Raw genomic sequence first — 12,618 nt, forward strand, 5'->3', positions numbered from 1 at the left:
ACTTTGGGAGGCAAAGGTGGGCAGATCACCTGAAGTCAGGAGTTCAAGACCAGCCTGGCCAACATGGTGAATCCCCATCTCTACTAAAAATACAAAAACTAGCTGGGTGTGGTAGCACATGCCTGTAGTCCCAGCTACTCAGGAGGCTGAGGCAGGAGAATCACTTGAACCTAGGGGGCGGAGGTTGCAATGAGCCGAGATCGTGCCATTGTACTCCAGCCTGGGTGACAGAGGGAGATCCCGTCTCAAGAAAAAAAAAAAAAGATTCACACGAGTCACGGGCTCTGTGGAGTGGTGGTGGTTTTCCTTCTGGGGCTTAGAAGAGGATGCCATGAACCGTCTGCCAACCATGAAGACGTAATAGATGCCGTGGAAGAATAAAGTGTTCAGTTAAGTGGAGAGAGGAAGGAAAACATCTTTTACCTCGGTCTTAAAGGATGAGATTTTTTTTTTAACACAGGATCTTCTTCTGTCGCCCAGGCTGGAGCACAGTGGTGCAAACATGGCTCACTGCCGCTTTGACCTCCTGGGCTCAAGAGATCTAACCACCTCAGCCTCCCGGAGTAGCTGGGACCACAGGCTTGTGCCACCACGCCAAGCTAATTTTTGTATTTTTGGTAAAGATAGGTGTGGTCTCATCATCTTGCCCAGGCTGGTTTCAAACTTCTGGGTTCAAGTGATCTGCCTGCCTCAGCATTTCCAAAGTGTTGGGATGACAGGCATGAGCCACCGTTCCCAGTCTTAGTAATATTTTTATAAGTGGGAAAAAAGGAATTAAGGAAACCAGACCGACCTAGAGACCTGCATTTAAAAAAAAAAAAAAAAAAAGAACGAATGCACTGTGCTCAGGGTGCACAGATGGTGCTGGGATGGGAGGACTGAGTTCTCAGGGGCTGAGGCAGGGGCTGGGGCAGGGAGGGGAAGGGCAGGAGCCCCTGGAGGGCTGTGGGCATGCACTCTGAGGAGTCTGGATGCATTCGCACTGGGAAATTACTGCAGGCTTTGGAGGAAGGGGAGATGGCGTGGTCAGTCCTGTGTTCTGAGAGTGTAACTTTGGGGACAGGGTGATAAATAAGTGGCAGGAGTGAGGTTGGAGGCTGGAGAAGATGGTAACCCACCACCATGGCCTAGAAAGGAGCTGAGCAGTGCTGCCATGGAGCCACAGCGACAGAGGGGACAAATGCAGAACATGCCACTGAGGCAAGGGGCAGGATTTTGCCCACTGAGAGTCAAGGCTGAGTCGGGTTGAAGGAGAGCATGGTACTGTGGGTTCTGAGACAGACAGAAAGGGAGAGGAACCCGTGAGATGGGAGTGAGAGAGAGGAGCCCTCTGCTGTCACTGGCACCCATGCTGCTGGGCAAGGGCAGCCACAGGTGGAAATTCAGGTCTTGGAATGTAAGGATCAGGAGACATTTGCTAGAGGCAGTAATTGAAGCCCTAAGGTTTAAAAAGATGGCCCAAAAAAATATGCAAAGGAAAGACAAACCCTTGGGAATCCCAACATCTAAGTTATCCTCAAGCAGGTGGGGGGATTTGGAGAACAGCCAAAGAAAGATGGAAAGAGTAGCAGAGGAGGCAGGGAGGACGCCTGAGGAGGAGGCGCTGCGCTAACAAGGAAAAAACACATCTCAGAGACAGGGGAGACACAGTCTCAAAGGCTGCTGAGGTCAAGGAGATTTAAACAGAAAAGCAGATTTTAGATTTGGCAACTAAGAGAAAAGGGAAAGGTCACAGTGGGTTGAAGAAAAAGGGAGATTAAGAAGGAACAGAATGCGTATAGACTTTTTTATATATAAAGTTCACAAAAGGAAAAAAGATGATAGTTTGGAGAGAGAGGCAAGAGCAAAGCAAGACTCCTTGTCTGGGTCGAACGCTGAGTCCAAGAGCGGATGGCATGGCAGGAGAAGGGAGATGGGAGAGGAGACAGTGGCTCACTTCCTGTTGGAAGGGAGCCTGGGGAGGTGGGAAGGGAGAGGATGGGACACACAGGAATAGGGGCTTATCTTGGAAAGGGCTGGAAGCATCTCTCTTGAGCCAAGGGAGAAAAAGATGAAAGACAGAGGAACTTCGAGGTGGACTTGGGGGAAGACAAAGCGTTTGATTTCACTCATGCAGGTGATAAAGTCATCTGCTGGGTGAGTGAAGCAGAGATCAGGGCTGTCTGAGGGAAAGTGGAAGGGATCAGAAGAACACTTGCTAAAGATAATGGACCAGGCCGGGCGCGGTGGCTGACACCTGTAATCCCAGCACTTTGGGAGGCTGAGGCGGACGGATCACGAGATCAGGAGATCAAGACCATCCTGGCCAACACGGTGAAACCCCATCTATACCAAAAATACAAAACATTAGCCGGGCGTCATAGCAGGCGCCTGTAGTCCCAGCTACTCAGGAGGCTGAGGCAGGAGAATGGCGTGAACCCAGGAGGCGGAGCTTGCAGTGAGCCCAGATCGCAGCACTGCACTCCAGCCTCAGTGACAGTGAGACTCCATCTCAAGAAAAAAAAGAAAGAAAGAAAGAAAATGGACCAGTCACTAGAGATAACTAGAATAATCTGTGGAAGGCATCAAAGACCCAACTGAAGCTGGCCCCCATGAATCAGTGTGATGACGTCATTTCAAAATCTGCTCAGCAACTTGGAAGCTACTGGTGCATGTGGGTTCCTCCGGGTTGGGAACCGGCAGAGCTGGTAGGGGAAGGTTCCCAGGGCGGGGGTGGGGAGGGTGCCAGTGAGCACGCAGTTGCAGTAATTGGGCATGACATCAGGCTGAGTGGAGAGGAAAACCAGCTGGCAACAGAAGCGTGGGGTGAGGGACTGCAGTATTGTCATAAAGCCTGGTTCAGCAGGACTTAATGTTGGAGAGAAGAAAATACACCAATCTGTAGTTGAAGAAGGGACTTTTGGAGTCCTGCCTTAGAGGTGGGGCGGTTTTGAGTGTGATCAGGTTCTGAAGGTGGCTCTGATTCTGTGTTGCTGCTCTGGAGTGGAGGAAAAGGTCATTAGAGATAAAGTGATCAAGGAACCAGGGTGAGGGTGGTGGGTGGATCATTCACATGGATGGTGAAATGGTCCAAGCTGAGGCTGGGAGGAGTCAGGTGGAGCAGACAATGGGATGATGATTATGAAAATTGAACTGGGTGGAAAATAAGAAGGGCTGAGATTTCTGAGAAAGGGGATAGTCTGTTTTGTTCTCTGTATATTTTGACAAGCATTTGAAGCTTGTTCTGAGGACTGCCAGCAGTGATTTGGTCCTCAGGAAATGAATGTGCATAGGTGTGGACTGGGACCTAAGCATGAGTTTTCGTTTCATCAGGGTGTTATGAGATGAAAGGGAGCTCATGCGGAGAGGGGAATGCATTTTCTTTATTATTGAAATAAATAATATGATTAGTCATTTTGTTGCTGGCCTGCTGCCTTAGAACGCCCTTCTGAGCAATGGCAGAGCGTCTTTGATGGGCCCTACCTATTGTTTACCTGTCTAGTGGGAAAATCAAAATTGCTAACAAGATTCTGAAAGGCAGTTACAAAACGAGAAACCACCTTACATACCTGTCTTTCTCCACACTAGGTGTGTGTGTCCCCGGAAGTTCCCTTTAGGTACTGAAATGGTTAATATAGTCAGTATAACATCGTACTTTCTCCCCAGGTTGTCGATCCCTTCTATCTAAAAACATCTTTTCAGTTACAACTTATTGAGCATACACAGTGCTGAGTACTTATATTCTTATTTCACCCTCACCAAAATATGTTATGAGGTAGTTCTTACTCTTCCCATTCTAGAAAAAATAAAAACAGAGGCTGAGAGGCATTAAATAAACTGCCCAAGTTTGTATAACTAGTACATGACCAAGCCTGGATTCAAACCCGGGTCTGTCTGGCTCCAAAGAGCATCCTAACCACATTGTTCCCACTGGCAATTAAAAACACGTTTTTCTTTTTTGTTTTGTTTTGAGACAGGGTCTCACTCTGTCACCCAGGCTGGAGTGCGGTGGCGCAGTCTCCATACAAGAAAAAGCACACTGCAACCTCTGCCTTCTGGGTTCAAGTATTCTTGTGCCTCAGCCACCTGAGTAGCTGGGACTACAGGTGCACACCACCACACCTGGCTAATTTTTGTATTTTTAGTAGAGATGAGGTTTCACCATGTTGACCAGGCTGGTCTCGGACTCCTGGCGTCAAGTGATCCACCAGCCTCAGCCTCCCAAAGTGCAGGGATTACAGGCAGAAGCCACCATACCCAGCCTCAAACACACGTGTTTAATATAGTTTATTCACTATAATGTAATCATAATTTTCTATTTAAGCAGGATTATTATTAAAGTGAACTTTCCACATCTTTCCTTGAGATACTTATTTTCCTAAAGTTTTCAGAATGTATTTATATTATTTCTATGAAATAAATGCATAGTGGGAAATTTTAAAAATCAAGAAATGTATCACCAGTCTAATAATATCAACACAGCTGTGGGAAACTCATTAGTTACAGCCTCCCAGCTGCCTTCCGTTCTTTTAATTCAATTATGGTCCTTGGCTGACACCTAGTGGAAAATCTGGAAACAGTACTTTAAAAATTAAATGTCAAGACAAAAAAAAAACATTCTTGAAGTCAGCTCTACAGATACCAGGGAACTTCTTGGAAATAGCCATATTGCCCATTAGTGTATGTGGTAAATAAATTAAACTCTTCTCCAAATTAATTGAGAATAAAGGTGTAGGTATTTTGCATTTTATATATTAGCATGGTTCTGTAATTGCACTTCCCAGAGACTAAGCTAACATTTGTGTTTGTAATTAATTTCAACTCATAATCTCAGACGCTGAATGTACAAGAGAGATAGCTATCAGTGTTACAAAAACTGTAGCATTTGTTTTCTCTAAGGTGACTCAGCCCCACGCTTTTTCACTAAATATGATCACCACTTAGCCGAAATATTTGTACTGTGATATCACAGATGGTAGCAAAATAGAGTAAAATTATTTTAAAAGTTATTTTTAGCGTAGTGTTTTCTAGGTTAAATTATACTACCCTTAAAAAATGAAAATGACTTTAAAGAGGCAAGAAAGGCTACAATCCCCTAGGACAGTGGTCTTCAACCTTTTGGGCACCAGGGATTGGTTTTGTGGATTTTTCCACAGACAGAGGCAGGGGAAGGCTTTTGGGATGATGAAAGCACATTACGTTTACTGCACACTTTATTTCTATTACTATATGGTAATATATAATGAAATAGTTATACAGCTCACCCTAATGTAGAATCCAGTGGGAGCCCTGAGCTTGTTCTCCTGCAACTAGACGGTCCCATCTGGGGGTAATGGGGGACAGCAACACCCCAAGTGTGTTGTTTATGTACAGTCTGTTCTAATCTTATTCTGGTCACTGTCACTGCAGAAAAGCCTGCTTTACAAAGATAGGATGTTGAAAATGGAAGCAGGCTTTTGTGCTTTTGTGGCAATCTCAGGATATTTGCCTGGACTTTAATCCAGAATATACGGACATTTGAAGTTGTCTCAAACATACTTTTTTTCTTTTTCTTGAGATGCAGTCTCGTTCTGTTGCCTAGGCTGGAGTGCAACGGTGCTGCAACCTCTGCCCCCCGGGTTCAAGCAATTCTCCTGCCTCAGCCTCCTGAGTAGCTGGGGTTACAGGTGCACACCACCATGCCCAGCTAGTTTTCATATTTTTAGTAGAGACAGGGTTTCACCATGTTAATCAGGCAGGTCTTGAAATCCTGACCTCGTGATCTGCCTGCCTCAGCCTCCCAAAGTGCTGAGATCACAGGCATGAGATACCACGCCCGGCCTCGAACATACTTTTAAGGCCACCGGATGCAGCCATACAATTGAAGTACATCGACTCACTTGCCACGATAAAGCCTGCCACCAGATGCAGCTTCATTGCCCCTTGTCACTCACTGACAGGGTTTTGATATGAATCTGCAAGCAATTGATTTTTTATGATCTCTGTGCAGTCAAACCTCTCTGCTAACGTTAATCTGCTCCCCAGTGCTAGCATCACTGCCTCAGCTCCACCTCAGATCATCAGGCATTAGATTCTTGTAAGGAACGCTGCAACCTAGATCCCTCGCATGCATAATTCACAGTAGGGTTCACACTCCTATGAGTATCTAATGCTGCCACTGATCTGATAGGAGGCGGAACTCAGGCTGTAATGTGAGCCTTGAGGAGCCGCTGTAAATCCGGATGAAGCTTCTCTCGCTTGCCCACCACTCACCTCCTGCTGTACGGCCCAGTTGCTAACAGGCCATGAACTAGTACCAATCTGTGGCTCCAGGGTTGGGGACTCCTGCCCTACGAGGGTGGGTGGAACTCACCAGTTGAGCTGACCATTGAATCCTAATGACTGTTCTGAAAGAGAGGTTCCATGATCCCACTGTCCAGTTGAGGAAGCACACTCTGGGATGGGAGAGCACCCACCTGGTGAAGTGCCTAAGCTGGGATCACAGACATTGTCCTTCAGGGCCGTCCCACTCGGAGATTCTGGGGCACATAAAAGAGATGGGAGGTGCAGGGAATTGGGGAAACAGAGAGACTTAGCTCATAATAATCACATAGCATTCTGCAGGAAGAAAGACAACAATGAGAGGAAACTTCTAGCAGCCATTTTGCAATTAACTCAAAATAGTTACACGGCCCCAGAGTCGTGGTGAGGGCTGGTGATAAAGATACCAGGCTCCATGCCTTCAGCTTTTGGGTCAGTAGGTCAGGATTGGGTGGCAAGCATCTGCTTTTTTTTTTGCAATGGAGTCTTGCTCTGTCACCCAAGCTAGAGTGCAGTGGCATAATCTCGGCTCACTGCAACCTCCGCTTCCTGGGTTCAAGCAATTCTGCTGCCTCAGCCTCCCAATTAGCTGGGACTACAGGCGCCCACCACCTTGCCTGGCTAATATTTGTATTTTTAGTAGAGACGGAATTTCACCATATTGGCCAGGTTGGTCTTGAACTCCTGACCTTGTGATTGTGATCTGCCCACCTCGGCCTCCCAAAGTGCTAGGATTACAGGTGTGAGCTACTGCGCGCAGCAGAGAATCTGCATTTTTAATAAGTTGGCCAATGAGTGCTAATGATCAGCCAGGCTTAGGAACCAGCCTCCCTCCGTTCTCTTTCACAGGGTTGGGGGTGCAGTCTTAGCTCTGGTGCCTTGATGGTGTAGCAGCCATTACCCACATGGGGGCGCTCATCTGCTTGAATTCCCTGAACTATGTGTAAATGCTTAAAATAAAGAGCGAGTTTTTAACTCTATTTATTCAGGTGGGATAAGATCTGTGTTGAGATTTGGAGTTTAAAGAAAAACAAAGCAATTGGAATTACAGCCCCACTTTCTCTCTTTCAGGCCAAGCAAGCAATCCTTGAAATGGATGCCATTCGTAAGTTTTATTTCCTTAACACAATTTGAAATTTCATTGTCTATTTGTATCTATCACATTTTCTGTCTTAAAGTTCAAGAAAATGTCAATTGTTAGAAAATAGTATCTTTCTAATCAGTGTTTTCACAAATTGGGTGGACAGTATAATCCCTTCTTAGTTCATTGGCTTGTTTCTACATTGGTTCTCCCAGGTTTATCTGAGTCCCTTGATGGCTGGCCACAGTCTGGGTTTCTGCATCATCTAAAAATGTCAGTTATGTCTCCAGGGTCAACTCTACCCCCACCCACCCCCAACCTCTACCACCACCAAAAACCAGGGCTTCACAATGCATTTCTTACTTCATCCCTAACAGAATATTGATTATCTGCAAGAATCTCAATCACTTCATAGTATTGGTTTCCCTGATGCAGCAGAAAATTCTAAAATCACAACCACCCCACATACGTGAGTGTATTTCTAGGCTTACAAAAGCAGAAGAGAAGAAATATTCCAGGTCCTTCCTATTAAATAAGACCTTATTCAACAGCATTTATCACATCTTTGTTATTTTTCAGATTAAATAGAATAAAAAGAGAAAACAATGGCTTTAATTGCAATCAGGTCTGCTGGACACTTGTACTGAAAACACTTCTACTTTTACTTAACCCTTTCATAATACCTTACTTTGCGGAATCAAGTGCAAACGTTGATTCCCTTCCGTCCAGCCTGGCACTTGTTAACTCCCCAGGGGGAAAAGCAGCATCAGCAAAGTGGAAACAGGCACATTCCCACCATCGCTGCAGCTGAGGCTCCCATCTCCCATCCAACAGACCTGAGAAATGATGCCTGGAACTCCCCAGCAGAGTGCTAGGCTGTATTCTCTAGACCTCAACATTTCAGCCTGCAGAAATTGCCTTCAGATTTTATTTATTTATTTATTTATTTATTTATTTATTTAGGCTGGGTGTGGTGGCTCAAGCTTGTCATCCCAGCTAACAGACTCCTACAAGTCCCAATGTAAACAAAAAGCCCTGAGATACATATACAGCACCAGTTATGGGAGGAGGATCATATCCATGTCAGATGAAGAAGAATAAATCCATATAGGCCAGGCACGGTGGCTCACACCTGTAATCCCAGCACTTTGGGAGGCCGAGGCGGGTGGATCACCTGAGGTCAGCAGTTCAAGACCAGCCTGGCCAACATGGTGAAACCCTGTCTCTATTAAAAATACAAAAATTAGTCAGGCATGGGGGCGGTCACCTGTAGTCTCAGCTTCTTAGGAGGCTGAGGCAGGAGAATCACTTGAACTTGGGAGGTAGAGGTCAGCAGTGAGCCAAGATCATGCCACCGCACTTCAGCATGGGCGACAGAGCAAGACTCCATCTCAAAATAATAATAATAAAAAATCCATATAAATCTACGCTAGCCATAACCATTTTCTGAGAAGCCCCCGACAGTGCAGTCCCACTGATGCATGTGGTTATCTTTACAGATCATCCAGGCTTCTGTTACAGTCCTGAGGGAGAGACGAAAGCACTGTATGGCTCTAAAGAAGGTTCTGCTCCATATCGGCTGAGAAGAAAATCTGGTAAATAGGATTTTGTCATAAAAATTTAATACTAATGGGGGACTGGAAATGAAAGTCCCTTTGAGTCTGACGAAAGGGCATGTTCTATCTGGTTTCTCAGCTCACTGCTGGTCTGAATACATTTGCGGCTGCCTTAAGATGGGACTCACAAGCTTTTGATCTAAAACTCTTTTTCTCTGTAATCCCAGCACTTTGGGAGGCAGAGGCAGGTGGATCACCTGAGGTCAGGAGTTCAAAACCAGCCTGGCCAACATAGAGAAACCACATCTCCAGTAAAAATATAAAAATTAGCCAGACCTGGTGGCGGGCACCTGTAATCCTAGCTACTCAGGAGGCTGAGGCAGGAGAATCACTTGAACCCGGGAGACAGAGGTTGCAGTGAGCCAAGATCATGCCACTGCACTCCAGCATGGGTGACAGAGTGAGACTCTGTCTCAAAAAAAAAAAAAAAAAGCCTCTTTTCTACTTAATATTTCCCGTGACTATCAAGCATGCCAGTCAACTAATTTGCTTTGTACGTCTTACCACTGGCATGCAGATACTTAAACCGTATTTGCTATTGCTAATGAAAAATCACATCCTATGAGTTACACAAACAAAAGATTATCCAAAGCTAAAATTTTAATTCATATTTGCTGCACCAGACTCCATGAAGTATTGCCTTAGTTCAGACAGGTTTGGGGTTTTATTTCAAGCAGTCTTTATTCATTACCCCCTTTATGCTTTGCTAAAGAATAGGAATGCAAGGATCAATAATCCACGTGACTCCTGCTTGCAAGGAGCTCATGGTGCCAGAGACAAAAAATGCAAATAAGGCTGGGCGCAGTGGCTCACACCTGTAATCACAGCATTTCGGGAGGCTGAGGCGGGAGGATCACCTGAGGTCAGGAGTTTGAGACCTGCCTGGCCAATATGGTGAAACCCCATCTCTACTAAAATTACAAAAATTAGCAGGGTGTGTTGGCAGGCACCTGTAATTCCAGCTACTCGGGAGGCTGAAGCAGGAGAATCACTTCAACCCAGGAGGCAGAAGTTGCAGTGAGCCGAGATCACGCCACTGCCTAGGTGATAGAGGGAGACTCAGTCTCAAAAAATAAAAATAATAAATAAATACTAGTCCGTGTGATGGAGAAGTGCCAGAGGTTGGTTGGATGGAAGGAAGAGCAGAGAGACAAAAAAAGGAAAAATAAGAGAGAGGTTAACCCTGTAGGGAGGAGAGAGAAGGCTTCACAGAGCTGAGAACCGGTACCCAAGACAGAATCTGGCAGCAGGGGAGGCAGATGGAACAGGAACAGCATATGCGGAGGCCCTGAGGCTTGAGCCAGTGTACTTTAGGACAGACATCTGTTGCCAGTCGTTCAGCCTGGGGAGAAAGTGGGATGGTGCTGGGGGCTGGAAGAAGAGGTGGGTGAGGTGAAATGGAAAGAGATGTGGCTAGAGATACGCAGATGGGGGCCTGATTCTGGAAGCCCCGTATGTCATGCATAGGGTTCGAACTTGATCCTGCAAGCTGTGGAAGGATTTTAAGCAGTGAACTCAGAGAACGATTTCCTTGTCAAGAAATAACTCTGGCTGTGTGTGGAGAATGAAGTGAGCAGGGAGACCAGATAGGAGGCTGTGGTGATCATCTTGTTGAGAGATTCTGAAGGCTTGGATTAAGAGAGGGGTGACTCGGGGAAAGGATTACAGGGAACCCCCAAGACTGTGATGGAAGAAAACAGGAGAAATGTAGAGTAACAGCCTGGTCGCTAACCCTGGAGGGTGATGTCAGCGATAACCAAGAGAGGATATGCAGATGAAGGAGCAGATCTAGGGGAGACAGGGGAGCTGGGATGGAGATGTTGAGTTTGCTGAAGCTGACACTTGGGACAGGGTCTGGCATAAGAATATACAGTTGATGCCGGGCGCAGTGGCTCTCGCCTGTAATCCTAAGACTTTGGGAGGCCGAGGCGGGCAGATCACTTGAGGTCAGGAATTCAAGACAAGCCTGGCCAACATGGTGAAACCCTGTCTCTACTAAAAATACAAAAAATAGCTGGGCATGGTGGCGCGTGCCTATAATCCCAGCTACTTGGGAGGCTGAGGCTGGAGAATTACTTGAACGCGGGAAGCAGAGGTTGTGGGGAGCTGAGATCGCACCATTGCATTCCAGCCTGGGAGAGAAGAGTGAATCTCAGTCTCAAAAAAAAAAAGAATGTACAATTGAACATCATCAGCTTGTAGGTGTTAGTGAAAGCTGAGGAAGCTGCTCTGCTACTGACAGGATTGACAAAGTCAGATTTTGCTTTTCTATTGGGTGACTCCTGATAACACAGCATAACATTTATTCTACCATTTTAGCAGAGTGAATGTCTTGCTCCTGTGTATCTCTGAGCAAAGGGAATTTTGTTAAATTTGATATAAAAGTTATAGAGCTCTGTTAATCTGTCAGTAGAATCATACTCCTTTTATGAAGAATAAAGAAAAAGGTTTGATTTGGTTTTGCAAATGATGCTGGCTTTATTTTGTCTCCCAGAACCTTCCTCACGATCACATAAAGTTTTGAAGACTAGTGGTAAGTCATAAAATATATTTTCTTGTTTCATTCTTGTTGATATTCACTAAATCAAATCACACAAAAATAAATACCAGATAAATTACAGATTGACAGATTTGATTTGATTACAAAAAGATTAACTTCTATATATAAATAAAAGTGTCCCATTATAAAATATATAGTCAAAGCCAGGCACAGTAGCTCATGCCTGTAATCCCAGAACTTTGGGAGGCCAAGGTAGGCAGCTCTCTTGAGGCCAGGACTTCGAGACTAGCCTGGCCAACATGGTGAAACCCCGTCTCTACTAAACATATAAAAATTAGCCAGGCCTACTGGCTCGTGCCTGTAATCACAGCTACTTGGGAGGCTGAGGCAGAAGAATCGCTTGAACCTGGGAAGCAGAGGTTGCAGTGAGCAGAGATCACGCCACTGCACTCCAGCCTGGGCAACACAGTGAGACTGCGTCACAAAAGATAATAATAATAATAAAATTTAAAATAAAATGTACAGTCAAATGACATAAAATACTTATAATACATTTGACAGGCATAAAAAGATTAATATTCCTATTATATAAAGAAACTCCATACATCAAAAAGAAAAGACAGAGGACTCTTTTATTTATTTATTTTTTATTTTTTAAGACGGAGTTTCGCTCTTGTTGCCCAGGCTGGAGTGCAATAGCGCGAGCTCAGCTCACCTCAACCTCCACCTCCCGGGTTCAAGTGATTCTCCTGCCTCAGCCTCCTGAGTAGCTGGGATTACAGGCATGTACCACCACGCCTGGCTAATTTTGTATTTTTAGTAGAGATGGGGTTTTTCCATGTTGGTCAGGCTGGTCTCGAACTCCCGACCTCAGGTGATCCACCCGCCTTGGCCTCCCAAACTTCTGGGATTACAGGCGTGAGTCACCGCACCCAGCCCAAAGGACTCAAAAAAAAAAAAAGAATTGGGCAGTTTCACAAAAACACACAAACTGGCAATAAAATTTTTTAATGGCCGTCCACATTCATAATCAGAAAATCCATACATTTAAATGGAATAAATAGAAGGGAAAAAACTATAAGCTTGGCCAAAACATATAGAAAAATAGTCACTCCAAAAGTATTGGTGGGAGTGTAAGTTTT

General features: G+C 45.3%; 1 protein-coding gene across 4 annotated transcripts in view; it reads left to right on the forward strand.

The window, feature by feature from the left end:
* PLEKHG1 (pleckstrin homology and RhoGEF domain containing G1) overlaps positions 1–12,618 on the forward strand; it is a 243,528-nt gene that overhangs the window by 212,435 nt on the left and 18,475 nt on the right. For all 4 annotated transcript variants that reach the window (XM_023206155.1, XM_023206158.1, XM_023206156.3 and 1 more), the window contains 3 exons: positions 7,351–7,384; positions 8,860–8,955; positions 11,471–11,509. In XM_023206155.1, the coding sequence (XP_023061923.1) occupies positions 7,351–7,384; positions 8,860–8,955; positions 11,471–11,509 (169 nt within the window). The remainder of the gene's footprint in view (positions 1–7,350; positions 7,385–8,859; positions 8,956–11,470; positions 11,510–12,618) is intronic.

Source organism: Piliocolobus tephrosceles, chromosome 5 (assembly GCF_002776525.5).
Source record: "Piliocolobus tephrosceles isolate RC106 chromosome 5, ASM277652v3, whole genome shotgun sequence".
NCBI classification, from domain to species: domain Eukaryota; kingdom Metazoa; phylum Chordata; class Mammalia; order Primates; family Cercopithecidae; genus Piliocolobus; species Piliocolobus tephrosceles.